The sequence below is a fragment of the Frankliniella occidentalis genome, unplaced genomic scaffold (genome assembly GCF_000697945.3).
Source record: "Frankliniella occidentalis isolate FOCC.00 unplaced genomic scaffold, Focc_3.1 Scaffold97, whole genome shotgun sequence".
Classification (NCBI taxonomy): Eukaryota; Metazoa; Arthropoda; class Insecta; order Thysanoptera; family Thripidae; genus Frankliniella; species Frankliniella occidentalis.
The window spans coordinates 433222-449811 of NW_026267226.1; the positions used below are offsets into that span (position 1 = coordinate 433222).

Genomic DNA, 16590 nt, shown 5'->3' on the forward strand with positions numbered 1-16590 from the left:
TGACCTCAAAAACTATTGTTTTAAAACAATAAAAGAGGTGGATGTATGTAGTATGTGGGGGAAAAAATCAAATGAAACACGATTCTCTTGCATGTCCTGCCCGATGAAAGTGGCCTTGCTCTCTAACTCCTCTTTCTCGCTCTTTTCTCTCTCCCTCGCTCGCTCTCGCTCTCTCTCGCTCTCTCACTCTCTTCCTCGTTCTCTCACTGTCTCGCTCTCTTGCTCCGCTCCCTTTTAGCGCGGCCCGCCGGTCGCGCTGTTGCAGCCGATATATCCTAGCGCAGTGCGGGTCGGGCCGGAAGCGTTCTTCGCGACAGTAATTTTCTTCTCGGAATGAAGGCTGCGATGTCCAGCAGCGGGCCGCGCAAGGCTGCTCGTTATCTCGCTCGGCTCTCTCGATGAATGACCGGTCATCTTCCCCTCTCCCCGTGCAAGCTAATATGCTCTTGCTCGAGCCCGCCGCTCCGTGCGTGGTCCCACGGGGCCCCCGGGAGCGGCACAGATTGTGGGTCCGGCCGGGTCGCGCGGCTCTGCTGGCGCGTGGCGGCGGCGGCCCGGGGGGATGGGGTATGGAGCGGGCGTTTGGACTCGGACCGCAGCCCACCAGGCCACGCCGCCCCGCCGCCGCGCGCCCAAAACCGAAAATTATTGTGAGTATAGTCCGTTCCGTTCCCGCCAACAACGGGACGCTCCCCCCATGCCGGGCCGGGGCCGGGCGAACCGTGATAAGGCTCCCACGCCCCGCCCCGCCTTTCTTCTCGTATGTGGCGCTCTGTCCCGCTCTGCCCCGCTCTGTCCCGCCCTGACCCGCTCTGCCCCGCTCTGCCCCGCCCTACCCCGCCCTGCCCTGCTCTGCCCCGCTCTGCTCGGCCCGCCCGCTCGACTCAGGCTGCTGCTGATGGTGCAGTACGTCGTGTTCCCTCTCGCGCGCTAGCTGTGTGTGTCGTCTCCTCTGAAGGGCCTGATACACTGACCGCGGCGCTCCCGTCGTCGTCGTCCGGCCCACCCCCTCATACGGGGACGCGCGATGCGTAGAGTGCAGTCGTATCGGGCGAAAAATAGTGTGGGGCCGGTGCCTGTTTCTGAAAATGACGGTTTTAATGCTAGTAAGTGACAGTGAATTCAGGTGAGGGTGTGTTATACATATATGCCGAACGTGCTTTAAAAAGATATTACACATTGAGTGCGGCATGACCACTTTGTGGGGAAGATACCCTCCGATTTTATTCGGCAAAGTACCGGGGGCTTGGAGCTTGGCGCCTGCGAAACTCGGGGTAGGCCACCCCGCAGTACACACATGCACTGCAGGCAAGATGTTGCCTACCCACCAGGCGCCATAAGAGCTTACATAGGCTGGCAGTTTGGTAACTGCAAATGACGGGCACACTTTCTGAGTGACACCATGATTAAATCATAGGCACTACAAATCTCTACCACTGTGCCTGTGCATACGAAAGGGGATTGCAAATCTTCAAATACCCAAAATTACTTCTGTGCTGCGCTGTAGTCGTTATCCTCTTCTGCGTGTTTATGGAGACAATCAAAATAAAAAATGTGTACCATGTGGTTCAATGGACGGCGCTGCGAACCAACCACCTGGTATTGACTTTTGGCTTCGAAGAAACGTCATTACGAAAGTACGTCAACATTACTTTTTGCGCGAGTTTTGAAGAAGAAAAAGATGCCACTGTAAAACGTTTTCGTGATTTTACGAAAAAATAAGATACGAAATGCTTCGTAAAAATTAATTTACGAAAATATTTCGTAAGTGCCAATTTACGAAAACATTTCGTAAAGTAACGAATACATTTCGTAACGAATGCAATTTTTGGGGTCGTAAGACACAAAATTTGACTAAAATATTTACAATTTTCATACCCTTTAGTTAGAGCTTGGGATTTTACAAAGCGAATTCGTAAAATAACAATGTATCGTAATTTGTTAGAAACGAAGTTTTCGTAATAGAAAATTAACCGAGAAAATGTCGTAAAATCACGATAATTTTCTTTACAGTGTGCGCGAGGGCGTTTGATATTTTAAAAGCGTTTTCTTTTGCCAAGTGCGTCGCACTGCGCAAATTTCACGATTTTGCGATTCAAGCCAAGCCGTGCTTGTTTGCCACCACGCTGTGCCCGAGGCCGTGCCATTATTTATTTATTTACCAGGGCTGGGCGCTGCCGGCCCTGGGCCTGTGCCTGCAGGGCCGGCCTTATAGACCTTTCAGGCGTGCCTTGACGCTGCTGGACGAGATGCGACGCGCGACGCAGTTGTTACATGCTTTGTTTGTCGTCGTCGGTGAGCACGGCAGAAGCGACCATAACCGCGTCCGTTAGAATGAAGCTGCTTGACCCTTGCCTCGACCCTTGCAGGATTTTTCGTTGTTTCGCATTTATTATCGCTGATACGCGACATCGCCATGCAATCGCTCCGTTCCTTCACTTCTCCTCATGTCATGTGTGCGTCTATAGCTGTCTGCTGTGTGTGTGTCTATCTGCGCTCGTTCGTGCGGGCGACGTGCAGATATGTAGACGACCATCCACACGTCAGGCGCGGTCGTTGGCGTTGTCGCCTCAAGTCAAAAGTATATAAGCGGGGGAGATTTTCTTCCAAGAAACGAGTTTATTGCGATTCGTCGATTATCGCGTTATCAACGAGGAGGCATATGGCGACGCATATAATAAATATGTGCTCGCAGTAAACCGACTGCAAAAAGAAAAGAAAAAAAAGCCATTTCAAAATTAGTTGGAGAAGGCCGCAGCGGCATGGGATGAAACGGCGCTACTGTACAGGTACAGCACACTCGTGCTTCGATCTCGATCTGTGGAAATTAATTACTTACTGCGCGCATTTTTACTTATCGATTCCACTCCACTTCCTCTCGTCTCACTGCCACCCCCCGCGGCCAGAGGCCTTTATGGTCCATGGGTCCCCTGCATCGCGCGGCCGAGGCGAGGATGCTGCGGACTTGTCATCCAATCCTCGTCGCTCTCATCTCGGAATGTAGGTCAAGGAAGAGTCGTTGTCCCGCAACAGCGCGCGCGGCACTTGCTTTTGCTTTTCTGCTCTCCTCCTATCTGACTAGGAAGCCCGCGACTCCGGCCCCGCGCGCTTCTTGCAGGGGGAATGCCATCGGCAGCTTTCGGCAGCTTGTTGTCTGCAGTGCGAATAATATTTCCTGACCGTTTCTCGCCTCAATGGGCTCATCGGATCGAAAGGGTCCCCCACTCCCAATATAGGTGTACAACGAGTTGAAGCGAGTTGGGTGCGAGCAGGATGCGAGTCTAGCGCAAGTTTGGCGCTAGTTTTCCCAAAATTTTAGCGAGTTTGTCACGAAGCTGGACCCTTAACGAGCTATGGCGAGTGAGGGCTTATCATGTGCATTTTGCACCATTGAAAACTAATGACACTACGTCGTTACTCTATAAATCCAAGTGAGTGGCATTCGCACCCTCTTTATTGGATTTTCAGTGTAATCGTTCATCTCCATGCCGCGCGCCATAAGGGGAGAGACGGGCATTGTGGAAAATACTGTCGCACATTTTCACAATTTTTGCAAACTCGAATTACAAAGTAAGTTGTGAATTTACCCGGACCAGAGCACATTTTTTACTCGCCAATGCATTGTAATTCGATACGTACTGCATGAACTTTTACGATTACATATTGAAATTTTTACAAGTAGCGTCAAGGGAAATTTCCCTGTAAACCTTTAAAACTACTTTTTTTGCACAGTGGGAGAGGGAATCGCCCATAGCTGCAGTGCTTTGTGTTGGTCGCTGCTCATTAATCCTCCGTGGTGGTCCACGTGGGAGGCTGGCCCGCGGGCGCATGGACCACGCCACCCGGGCCGCACGTGGCCGTAGGGCCGTATGGCCAGCCGGAGCGGCCTGGGCGTACGTCGGGATGTCCCCGCGGGCCCTGCGGCCCTGAGGTGGATAGACGGCTGGGGAGCGGCTGCTGGAGCGGCCGAAATGGGGGCGGTATTTCATGGGGGTATATACGTGATACGTGGTGAGGAGGCCGTGGGAGAGAATGCCAAATGGAGGTCGCGCTCTTGGCCTTCCCCTTTGACAAAGTGCGCGTCGCACGAGTTTTTTCTTAAAGAATTCATCCCAAAGTTCTGCCAGGTTTTATTATTGAAGGTACGCCAATAAAACCTGGCACTTGCGCTCTTGCAAACACTGTTAAGCATTGAATTTCTACTGCCATATGTTTCTTGTCCCAATCGAGGAACTCTGACTCCCCGCTTTACAGTGGGGCGTGCAACGTGCTTCCAGGGATGAATAGATGCCGTCGAGCAGAAGGCGCCTCGTCCCCCATTACCCAAAGTAAACACTGTTCTCTCCACTGGAAGTCCTTTCAGGCCCCTCCTACCCTCCCTGCCCCTCGAGTTTGACTCCCTGGCAAGCGCGTGACGATGCACTGTCATATAATTTGGGCAGTGCTTTTATGGCCTCATTTTCCTCTAGGCCCATTCATAGGGCAAAGATGGTCGGTCCATTTCCCGCACTTTTTTATGGGTCCGCGAAATCTATTAGACTGGAAGAGAGATAGTCCGAAAGTGCAAAGCCTGGCGGAATGCAGGCTTCGCTGGGCAGCAAGGCAGTCGTGACGTAGCGGCCGCCCAGCAATCTTGAATGTGATGCACTATTAATGGGGACGTATATATAAGACCAAGTGTGGGAATTACTGGAGATTTTTCTTGGAATCCCTCAACGTTTCGGAACGCTCTCTAGCAAATCCAATCCACTATGTTTGTAGCCTTGCGACCTCCGAGCTCCGCACTTTTCTCACCGCCGTGGAGTCCGCGCGAGGCTGGGTCGCCATTACTCTTTCAGTGACACTCCGAGAAGGAGCGGGGGGAGGGGCGGGAGGGGGCTCTGGAAGAGGTGACTTGAGACAAGGGCACAATTAAGCCGACATGTACCCCTCCCCCTCCACTTTCCCCCTCGACCTTGAACAGGGGGAGCACTATGGGCCCCCGTGCTGCAACGCCGCCGCCACTCCGTCGTTTGCGAAGAAGAAAGTTTGCCGCCCGTGAGGAACGTCTGCCTGGCCCCTCATTTTCTGTTTTCGTCGACCGTGTTTTTCTCTTCTCCTCTTTACCGGCGCCAGGCTGGGCGGCTCCCCGGCGGCGCGGCGCGGGACGCTCCGGAGCGCCTGGGAGGTAGGCAGCGCGCGCGCAGGTATGCGTTCAGGTTGCCGGGGCCGCGTCTTGCAGGCGCTCCGGACCGGGCGGGCCTCGGGCGGGCCGCGCCGAGACAGGAGGACGACAGGACTCGCTGACGCTAACGCTGCCTCGTTTGCTCTCCGTGTTGCAGGTGTCCACGCATGGAGGATCTGAAGTGCCGCCACCGCGCTGCGCCCCCAGCCCCGCCCCGCCCACTGTTGAGGCTGGGCCCCACACCGAGTCGGCGGTTCCGACGGGACCTGCAAGAATGGATGACATGTTCTCTAGTGAAGGGGCAGCCGACGAGGACTCGGCACATAAACACTTGGCATTGAATGCCCCCGCCCCCGCTTTCGCCCGCACGCTTGCCCCCCTCCCAGTGACCGCCCCAGTGGCCCCAGTGGCCTCAGTGACCGCCCCCGACGCAGTCCGTGCCGGCGCAGGCCTGCAGCCGCCCCCGCATCCGCCCGGCAGGGCGGGCCGCCTCCACGTGCAGTTCGAGAAGCAGGTAGGCTCGATTGTCGACGTGTCGCTAGATAGCATAGACTCAGTGGCGGGAGCAGCCGATTGTACCGCGGTCAGTGCCTCGCTTCGGCCCCTAGAGTGATAACAGCTTTCGGCCTCTTCGTGATTTAGAGGCTGCTAATGGGACTTTGTCGCGACGCTTGTCAAGCTGGTCGTCACATTTGTTTCTCTTGTGTTTCGGACGTTATTTTGTCGTTTGCTTGTGAAAGAAAGCCGAGGTTTTTATTGCGCCTATTAAATGGCTAATCTGATTATTTGGAATCAAAAAGTATCCTTTCGGGTGTTTGAGGGGTGAGGGACCAGCCAAGCTTATCTATCTGATAGGAAGATGACTTAGTAGAGTGCTTGACAGTTAATGTGCTAGCTGCTAGCCATGCTGCTGTTAGAGCCTTAGCTTCCGTTACTTTTTGTGAGTGTTCTTTTCTTAAATAGAATTTTAGTTTAATTATCTTTAAGTAACAAGTTTTAAATGGACTTAGATGTTGTGAAGTGTATCAAGTTATTTGGACCAAAATAATGTTAGATCCATGTTGATATAGGAGGAAGAGAAAAATATCCACTCTTGGGAAGGTGGAACAAATAAGGATGACGGTGGTCAACCATGCGGAAGGAACCAGTATTCGCAACACCATGACCAGTGTGCCAGCCCAAGTGTGTCAATCACCTCGCGCTCCAGTGATACCAGTGGAAATGAAGGAGGCAACAGCAACAGCAGTTCAACCAGCAGTAGTTCAAGCAGTAGTAGTAGTAGCAGTTCCTCTTCTGATGATGATTCTTCTTTAGGTAAAACTTGTACTTCCTTACCTAATTTATTGTCCAAACTTGAAAATTGAGGTATTATATAAGTACTATTTACATGTCCTTCATCTTTTCCCCACAGAAAAATTTTCCGAACCAAGTCGCCCAGATGGTGGCTGGGGTTGGGTGGTTGTTGCGGCCTCTTTTATGGTTAATTTAATCGCTGATGGGATAACTTTTTCTTTTGGGGTTCTTTATGTTGAATTTCTCAATTATTTTAATGAGGGAAAAGCATACACATCATGGATTGGATCTCTCTTCATGGCAATGCCACTCTTGTCCGGGCCAGTTGCAAGTTTTTTAACAGACAGGTATTACGAAAATCTTTCTCTTTTTTGTGTCTTTATTGCCTATTTGTGTAACAAGCTCATTTCAAGAATAAATTTTCTCATTAGGTATGGGTGTCGTCGCGTCACAATTGCTGGCGCCCTTCTAGCATCGGCAGGCTTTGTTGCATCGTCTTTTACAAATTCTTTGGAGATGTTGTTCCTTACTTTTGGTGTTATTGCTGGATTCGGCCTATCTTTATGCTATGTGGCAGCAGTTGTTATTGTTGCATATTACTTTGACAGCAAGCGTTCTTTGGCTACTGGTCTGTCAGTTTGTGGCTCAGGCATTGGCACTTTTGTGTTTGCACCTTTAACTCAAAAGCTTTTAAAAGAATATGGATGGAGAGGTAAGAAATTAATTTTCTTTCTTCAGATACATTTTCACTTTAGAATTGTATGAACTGATGGTCCTTTATTTTTCCATCAGGGACAGTGCTTATTCTAGCTGGGCTTCTTTTAAATCTTTGTGTTTGTGGAGCACTAATGAGAGATTTAGAATGGACAACTCGGTCTCGTGCCGAGCGCGCTAAGAAAGCTAAATTGGAAAGAGGTGCTCGGAGACACAGGAGAAAGTTACACCATGCTGGAAGCTCAATTAAATCTGGTCGCACCAATGGGTCTAGTGCTGACACAATGTCCAATGGCATATCACCTTACATTTGTGATGTTGAACAGCTACGCAAGCTCTTAAAGACACCAGGTAAACTTCACAGTGCATTACACACTAAAAAATCCCATTAAACATTTGTTAAGATATTTTTCTTGTTCAATAAAGGTACAGCAGCATTCCAATATGGGGATGGAAATGCAGTAAATGTTGATCCGGCGTCTCGGATGTGCAGTTCACTTGTTAATTTGCCTACTTTTGTGAGAAATAAAGAGAAAGTACCTATTGAAGTTTTAGAATTACTAAGCACAAATAGTCAAATTTACAAGTAAGTCTAAGTTGTGCTGCTTTTTCCATGTTGAGATTTGAATACTTAAACATGTTAAGGTTTTAATTTGCTTCCCACTATCATACATCAAAAATGTTTTTTTCTCCCCCTAGAATTTTGCAACACAACTACCCTAACTTGCTGGCATCTCGTAGTTTTAGTGACTCTGGACGCCTAAACGATTCTCAACATCAAGTGATTGAAATTCATCCAGTTGAAAGGGTTGGTACTAGGCAAAATATTTCATTGAAGGTCTCCCACATGTAGCAAAACTGTTATTATTTTTCTATTTTTCAGGTTTATCGTGCTATTTTAGAACCCCCTGATGAAAATCAAGAAATCATCAAAGATATTGCGCGTGATTTAGAGGATGAAAACAAGGCTGATTGTATAACACAGCTTCTTAATAATTTTGATGATACACAGGAGACAGATACGTTAAATGTTGAAAATACTAAAGAAGAGGCTGAAGAAAATTGCTCAGACAAACTTGAGACCAAATCTGTTCATTTAGAACCAAATTTAGAATACATAAAGAAGAATGGACTTAAAATTGAAAACATAAATTGTCCTGTAGCAAGCTGCAATGGAGTTCAATCAATAACTGAAGATAATGTACTGAATGCTAACATACCTGAGCTGACAACAAAAGCTGTTTTGAATAATAATGTTGATTTGGTGTTTGAAAAAAATATTCCTAATGGCATTGGTAATGGACTAGCCCATCGGTCTTCTTTACCTGTGGATAGCGAAAATCAACAAGTTCGTAAACTACCAACATCATATTTACGAGACTTACGAGTACACAGACATTCCTTAACATACCGAGGAGCAATGCTGAACATAAACCGATATCGTCTTCGTGCCTCTTCTTGTCCCGACATTTACCGAAATTCGATGACGACTATTGCCAAGGAAAAGGATGAGGTTTGTAATTGATCAAATTTTGAGTAAAGTTATATTTACCGTAACTACATTATAAATGTTATAAATGTTTGTATGATTCACAGTGGTATGCTGGTTTGTGGGAATTATGGTATGTCTTAGCTGACATGCTTGACTTCTCACATTTTTTGGATATGCGTTTTTCTCTCTTTGCCCTATCAAATTTTTTACTGTATGCATGGTAAGTAAATTTTAAATTAAGCTGTCTTTTTTTTTTTCCTGACCAATTTTAAAGATCTAAGCTCTTAATATTTTTGTAGGTATGATGTTCCTTACGTGTACCTGATGGACAATGCCATTCAATTTGATTACACAGAAGAAGATGCATCATTCCTATTCAGTGTGATTGGAATTATGAACATGATTGGAGAAGTAAGTACTTTCCTCTTCAATTTTTTTTTCTTGTTAATTAAGGAGATTTCAAAAGCGTGGGCAAATTTTATCTTATCTACTGGTTTATCTCATTTCCAGATTGTTCTGGGCTGGATGGGTGACAGACCTTGGGCAAACCCAGGACTTGTCTATGCAGGTTGCATGGGAGGTTGTGGCTTGGTTGTAGCCCTCATTCCCTCCTTGACTGTTTATAGCTATAGATTGTTGAGTGTTGTTTCTGGTGGATTTGGACTTTTAATAGCTGCTAACTATTCTCTCACATCAATCATTCTTGTTGAACTTATTTCCATTGAACGATTTACCAATGCATATGGTCTTCTCCTCCTTGTTCAAGGCATAGCAAACCTTGTTGGTCCTCCAATGGCTGGTAAGTAGCTAAAATGTCTATATAGATATATAACTACCAGTTCAATTTTTGATGACATTTCAATTTTGTACTCTGTATTTTAAATTCTTCTTTGTTTCTTTCAGGTTATTTTTATGATTTAAGTGGAAAGTATGACCTCTCATTCTACTTGGCAGGATTATTTATTGCTATTTCCGGCCTTCTACTTTTAGTTTTACCTGCATTAGAGATATATCGTAGTTTGAAACAAAAATGGTATTTACAAAAGAACACATCTACTTTTATAACACCAACCATAAATGATGGTAGCAGTTCATCTGTTCTCAGGAAAATCTTTGTATGCTGTACACGCTCTGGAAAGCCAAAACCTGCCACAAATTTACGAGCTGTCTAAGTAATCAAATTCTCAGGAGAGATAGAAGATCTCCATTTTAAATTATTATTAATGTTATATATTTGTATAGAACACGTGAGATTTTCTTCAAGCAGATTTTTTATACTAGTAAATTTACTATTTCTCACATTAGAACAAGTGGAAGCTTCCATTATGTGTTAAATGTTGTTTTGTGATAATTTATGATGTGTTCAAGACATGAGTGAGTGTACCCTTCAATTCCTATTCAAATTGATTTCTCTCTGTCTTTGACATTTTGTCAGTTTTTACACCAAAGAACGATTTAGTTAGTTGATACAAAGTTGTTACGTAATGTTTATATAGTACATAGCAGAAAAGGTACAGTTGTTCTGATGAGTGGTTTATTAGAATGTAAAATCAGATGCTCTGGTGCATTAGTTTCAGAGGTTTTACAAGCATATTGCCAAATATGCTGTGTGTTTTGGCCTAAGAATCAAACAATGCACATGACCATTATCTGTCGGGTGATTGAACTGATTGTAGATTAGGTTTGCTGGGGATTTGGATGTTGACAACCAACTAGTGAAGTATTTCCATCGGGGATCAAAGTTAAAACAATAGTGACCCTATGTATTATTCCATTCGTTTTCTTATTAATAATTCCCTGTCAACACCAATGATGTGAGATTTTAATGCAAGGTTTACAACATTATTTGAAGATTGCAATTTCTCTTTGATATTTGGTACTTAGTTTAATAAGCCAAGGAATGCATAAGTAGTAATTTCAGTTTATTTGATAAGTAGATAGTGAAATTGAAATGGACTGCTGGTTCTTCTGTACCTTTAATTTTAAGCAATATGTGAATCATCATGGTAACACCCTTCGTTATTTGTAGTGCAGTATTAGTGTACCAAATCCCCTCTCCTTGGCATTTTTAATTTAATGAACTTCTAATCGCCATTTGGGGTTTGAACATACTTTAGTAGTACGTATATAATATATATATATCAATACTGTGATAGTAATTTCCCTAGTCATTGCTCCTTTCCTCGTGATTGCTTTGACTAGGTAATTTCATAAGTAATTTTGATCTTATCTTTCCTGTGTATCTTTGATAACCCTTTGCCTCTTTTCATAGATGTCGATGTCTCAACAATCAGATCTTGATAACTTCTATGTGTAATTTGTTTCATTTGTGTCCTCATGGATGATTAGCGCAAGATTTCGGATTTAGTCTCTTTACAACCACTCTCTAAAGCAGTAATTAGATGTTCTGAAGCTTTTTGATTTCCTTTTTGTCAAGTAGATTTGTATGATTCTGGACCAATGCCATCAAGAACTGAAATGTGTATGTTACAGTGAGCACCATTGTAATTGGTTTATGCTTTGGGTCCCTTTTTTTATTGATCCTCTACGTTGAAGAAATACTCATGTTGGGGATTTACTGATTCTCACTTAGTGCCTTTATGCTATGTAGACAACTAAATCTTGTCGGATTATGCAATCATATAAATCTACTTTTACAGTCAAATTGTTTTCTACATTGCAATAATCTTGCTCCAAACTGGACTAGGCTGTGTGTGGCAGTACAAAGTGGGAAGTTTATAAAAAATTAGAGTTTACCACTCAATCACATGAGGTGCGCTTCCTCATTCTTTTGTCTTTGTCTTCCTCTATATTTCTTCCACATAGGTGCAATATATTTCTTTTCCCTTTGTTAATTAACTTGTGTAATCTTAAATTTGTAGCCAATTTTAACAAGTTTTTAAAAGGTTTCATCCCCTAGTCATGTTTTTCAGTTCTTTATGGGGTAACTTCACATGAAAATTACCTCTTGTAAATCTAAGGCAAACAAAAGGTATTTTCTGTGAAAAATCTTGTTTTGTGTTTTTTTGTTAAGTAACAAATCTTTAAATGTTCAAATCAATCCATTAGCTTTGATCTCAAAAGTAATGTGTAAATATGGTTTCTGTATTATGGAAATATGACCTTTGCCCTAGTGCAGTCAATAAAGGTATTGTTTGTCCTGGCCAGAGTGTGTAAATGTTCCACATAATGCATCACTTGTAAATGCTTTTAAAATGACAGGGTGCAATACAGTTTTAACCCAATGAATAGGATGATAGGTAGCAGTATGTGTTATCATGGCAATAATCTGCCATTAGGTGTCATTTTAATTCCCATGTATACTTTTATCTTGAAATCATGCAATATGTAGCGGAGAGATGTGCTGAGCTGAGTGCCAGACTAAGGGGTATACTAACTTTGAAAAGTTGTAAAGGTGTACACTTCCACAAAAGTCTCAAAAAAAATTAAATTAAAAGTTAAAAAGTAACAATATATGGAACTAGATCATTAAGGGTGAAAAGCAGCCAAAACTCCAATTCAGGTAATTGAAATAGAGGCATACTATTACTTAATGATCGCATACATTAGTAATTTCTATCTAATAATTTCATCATTTTATTTCATAGCCATAAGCTGTGTATGAACAGTACCAAGAAAGTTCATTCCATTCTAAAAGTAACCCCCCCCCCCCCAAAAAAAAAAAAAAAAACTGTCAAAATTGAGTTATTATTGGCATACATGAATAAAATTAGATTTGACTTTGACTGAAGTCGGTGTACACCCCCAATCTGAAGTGAGAAACCCCTTGGTGCCAGACCAAGATGAGAACTGACTGACTGTAAGGGTATTGGTATTGGCTGTCTGTAAGGAAGAAATGTTTTGTTATTGAAATTAAAAATATATTTGTATCTAATGCTGTTTTAGGTTTCATAAATTTTAGACTTTGGAATTTGTTTCTTTCCCAATGCATCTGTTATTAAAACAAATTGGGTGTTCCACCTCATTTATATTTGAGACTGGAATTTCCCTGTAAACTAAGCTCTAGGTTTTTCAAATTGAAATATAGGACTAAACCAATGAACCTGCACCTCAGATTATTTATGACACTGAATCCTAGAACCAAATTTGGTTCTGTGATTGTAAAGTAGACTGAAGGATTGCCACAAGCTTAAACTTTTGAGGAATATATTTATGTGAATAATACGTCAGATAAATCTCAAACATACATTCTTCCAGAAAACCTTACACTGCAACACCCTAAACTGAAAGTTTTCTCTTGAGCAATGACATGAACTCATTTTTCAGAAGAAAGGATTCTCTTGAGCAATGACATGAACTCATTTTTCAGAAGAAAGGAAAAGTGTATAAATGTGACATGCATACACGGTCAAAAACTTTGAAACATTAAATCCTTAGAGAAAAAGTGTATTACAAAATAAATAACAATTAACTATACAGGTTAAATATATCAAAATCATGAACAGTTGCAAATTGTTACATTTAAAAGAAAAGTTCCTATGCATTTCTCTTGCATTGAATAATAGATGCTAACCACTACACAGTTACCAGTTGGTTTGGTTTGTGTAAGAGGTGACAAAGGCTGCTTGGTCTCTAAAAAGAAAGTAATTTTCCAAAACTGGTTTAAAGCGCCAAAGGCAACTTGTTTACGCAGCAAGGTGGGTAAGGAAGCATTCATTTTAAGTCCAATCTTGAAGAGTAAGCAGACTTTAATGTAATTTCTTCAGAAAAAGAAAAAAAAAACAGAAAAAAAAACAACTTGACTATTAAAAATGGCAAGCAAAAACAAAAAATAAACTTTACATAAAAATTATGTACAGGTGATGCCTGGTATTGAAAGATAATGTGAATTAAACACACAAAGTTCCTTTTAATGACATTATCATCTTTCTCCTGGCTTGAAGTGCCTGAGGCCAACCCTCAGTATTCACTCAATCATCTATTTTTATTTTAAAAAGAAGAGGGAAATAGAAAAAGACTCTGGACAATAGTATGACAATAGAAAAACAATAACAGAACTTTTAGTAAAACAATAAAAATATGATTAAAATAATTAACAGCTTGAAGAAAATCACACCAGCATTCATCACATATTCTAAATGCTAAACAAAGTAAGATCCCTAGTCCTAGTGCCTGACAAGCCCAATTGTAAACCAATGGAGATAGACTTTACTCTACTACCTTCAGTTTTTGCCTCAATGGATGTCAGCAGTGGAAGTGCACAAGCCCAAGAGAAATTAGTTTTAGTAGGCTTAAGAATGAGAGACATTCACATGTTTGGAGAAGTTTTGGCATAGAGTCCTTGGTTGTCATTTTCAACTACAATGCATGCAGACACGTATATACATCTTTTTGGATGGATAATTAATTTAGAACCTATTACTTAAGAAATTTATTTCCTAATAGATCAACTGTTCATTAACAAAGAATACAGAGAGATGAAGAAAGTGTTTATGACCCATCTGACCAGCCACAAAACGGTCACAGCCCTTAACCTGATATTTATCCCAACTCCAATTTTTACTCACATTAACAAAAATGATCAGTCCAAATCTTCAGTTTCCATCTTCTGGCTGCTCCTATTCTGTGTAAGGCTAGCTCTAGAAGATGAATCTTCATGATCTGAGTCTGAATCATGGCCAGCATCATTGAATAACTGCATAAGGTTACCTAAAGATTTAAAAAAAGAAAAAGGAGGGTGGATGAGAATTTTGTTAGAGTTGATCTACTACATAAGAGACAAAATAGGTTCATACCAAATAATCCTTGATTTCTGGGTCTCTGAGGTGGAAGACCAAAGAAAATCTGGGCTATTTTGTTCAAGTAACTGTTGTAGGTAGGGTCTCTGTCAATACTTGGTTTGTACTTTTTACAAAGTAATGTGAACACCGGTAGCTTTCCACTAAGAAAAGGGGAAGAGTAGATATTAGACAAAATGACAGATTAGGTAGTAGATGATTTACTGAAAATATTGATGAGAATAGTTTATAAGGATTTATTTACCTTTCTATAGCTTTTAAGAGGAACCAGATAAAATTCAAAAGAGGCAAAAGATATGGTGGCCCAGACTTAATATTAGGATGTTTCAATGTGTACCAGTGAAATGCATCAAAAGCAGTGGTTTTATTTTGAAGACATAAGTACCTTGGAGAGAGAGGGGGGAAAGGGGGGGGGGGATTAATGATTAATCCAATTTCAGCCACAAGATGAGAGGTATTACGGCATTTTATACTTACTGAAGAACCACTTGAGTAATAAAAAGATCCACTTCACTCGGATATCCTTGCCTTGTATGTATTTCAACCAGCATCATGGCAAAGCTTGATCCATCATTAGAATGCAAAAAGTGGTACCTAGCAACTACATAATTCTTTTCTGAAACATGAAAGAAAATGTTAAACTTTGCCTTGGAAGGTGCTGTGACACCTACAATGCTCAGCAAATGAAACTTGTTACCTCTCCAGGATGTTTGAGCTACCGCTTTATGAAGTAGCGGATGGCCAGTCTTATATTCAGGTGAGCCCTTGGCAGACCATCGCATTGCATTAGCGAGAAAAGTGTCTCTTTCGGGCACATTTGGACCAATTAACCCATAGAGTCTAAAATTTTTTTTTAAAAAATGATGGTGTGAATTAAGAAAAAGAACAAATGAGCTATTTAGCCGATACGAAATCGGCAGGAAGAAGAAGCCGTGGAGCCAAACAAACATTCAATTGTTCCATGAATTCGTCTGCTTTAAACCAGAACAATTGAATGTTTGTTTGGCTCCACGGCTTCTTCTTCCTGCCGATTTCGTATCGGCTAAATAGCTCATTGAATGTTAGACATGAAACCTATTAAAGCTCAGCAGGTTCCACAGTTGCAATTTAAATGTTAACTTTCAAACTCAAAAAGCAACAGTACTGTATTGAGTTACAGGAAAGCTTTACAAATTTACGCATAGTCTAACGGTCAAAAATGATACTAACTCTGACAACTTCTGAACAAGTTCTTCTGTCACAGGTTCTGATGATTTTTGAAGTACATCAACAAAAAGATTGCATAGATCAGCGCCACTTGTCAGCTGCAATATATTTGTAATGATCAGAATTTTTAAAAACAAGGAGTTGTAGGCCCAGCACAGGAATAATAGTAAACATGTACCTGCTTGTTTTGAAGGAGAAGTTTAGATCCACTGTAGAGAAGTTCCAGCAGTTCTTTATACTTTTCTTGCATTGAGTACCTGGTCCAAATGGAAATCATGTGTAGAATCATAGTGTAGAATGTCAAGGGGTTGGCAAAAATGTCTTTGATAAACTTTAGAAAGGAAATAAATATGAAAAATAAAAAATGTGAAGGTTTTCAGACAGAAATTTTTTGAACAAATGCGGGGTTGACAACTAAACCATATCAAAAATTATTTGAATGAAAACCGACGTAGAACCATCGAAATATAACCTCTCAGTTATGTAGGTACCACAACTTTCACCACAATTTTCATCAAGTTTTGACCATGAAACATTGATGATAGCCAAAGACGAGTGTATAAGGTAAACAAAGGGAAACTCTTCCTAGTGCTTAACCTTTAAATGACTTGCTCACCTAAAATAGAGAGTTCTATACATCTGATGTGCTTCATAGAAATTGCCAGCGCTTACAGACGCCTCCAATTTATCTAAGACTCTCTGCACTCCTCCGGATCTCCTTGCAGCCATGGTAGAACTCGCGTTTTGAAGAATAGACGTGAATGACACAAACGGTATGAGTTTCAATCAAAATCATCACCAGAAAACTAAACATAAATCCCAAAAATCTTCTCCATTTATTCTCCCCACCCACACAAATGCCGAACGCTGACTGCAGCTGGCTGTCTGCGCCCCCAAACACTGCGCACTCACTATTTTGATGTGCAAATACAGCCCATGACCTGCAAATAGTTCTTCCTCCA

General features: G+C 42.3%; 2 protein-coding genes across 4 annotated transcripts in view; one reads left to right on the forward strand and one right to left on the reverse strand.

Annotated features, from left to right (window-relative positions):
• Window positions 1-12726, forward strand: part of LOC113205353 (monocarboxylate transporter 14-like) — a 37890-nt gene extending 25164 nt beyond the window's left edge. Inside the window, exons 1-13 of one of the 3 annotated variants that reach the window (XM_026420940.2) lie at window positions 941-1106; window positions 5322-5678; window positions 6235-6478; window positions 6576-6804; window positions 6889-7169; window positions 7250-7522; window positions 7598-7757; window positions 7871-7979; window positions 8055-8684; window positions 8768-8883; window positions 8963-9074; window positions 9174-9462; window positions 9567-12726. In XM_026420940.2, coding sequence (XP_026276725.1) covers window positions 1089-1106; window positions 5322-5678; window positions 6235-6478; window positions 6576-6804; window positions 6889-7169; window positions 7250-7522; window positions 7598-7757; window positions 7871-7979; window positions 8055-8684; window positions 8768-8883; window positions 8963-9074; window positions 9174-9462; window positions 9567-9835 — 3087 coding nt within the window. In that variant the 5' untranslated portion in view covers window positions 941-1088 and the 3' untranslated portion in view covers window positions 9836-12726. Of the gene's footprint in view, window positions 1-940; window positions 1107-5321; window positions 5679-5761; window positions 6105-6234; window positions 6479-6575; window positions 6805-6888; window positions 7170-7249; window positions 7523-7597; window positions 7758-7870; window positions 7980-8054; window positions 8685-8767; window positions 8884-8962; window positions 9075-9173; window positions 9463-9566 lie in introns of those variants that run through there. The other 2 variants (XM_026420941.2, XM_052269630.1) reach the window with 2 other exon arrangements.
• A 328-nt stretch (window positions 12727-13054) lies between these two features.
• LOC113205373 (Golgi to ER traffic protein 4 homolog) lies at window positions 13055-16507 on the reverse strand. Its single transcript, XM_052269635.1, has 8 exons — window positions 16245-16507; window positions 15807-15885; window positions 15632-15726; window positions 15120-15262; window positions 14900-15038; window positions 14667-14807; window positions 14420-14565; window positions 13055-14333 (listed from the first exon to the last, which is right to left on the reverse strand). Exons 1-8 carry the CDS (start codon window positions 16355-16357, stop codon window positions 14206-14208), a joined length of 984 nt encoding a protein of 327 aa, XP_052125595.1. The 5' UTR covers window positions 16358-16507; the 3' UTR covers window positions 13055-14205.
• Between the last annotated feature and the right edge of the window lie 83 nt (window positions 16508-16590).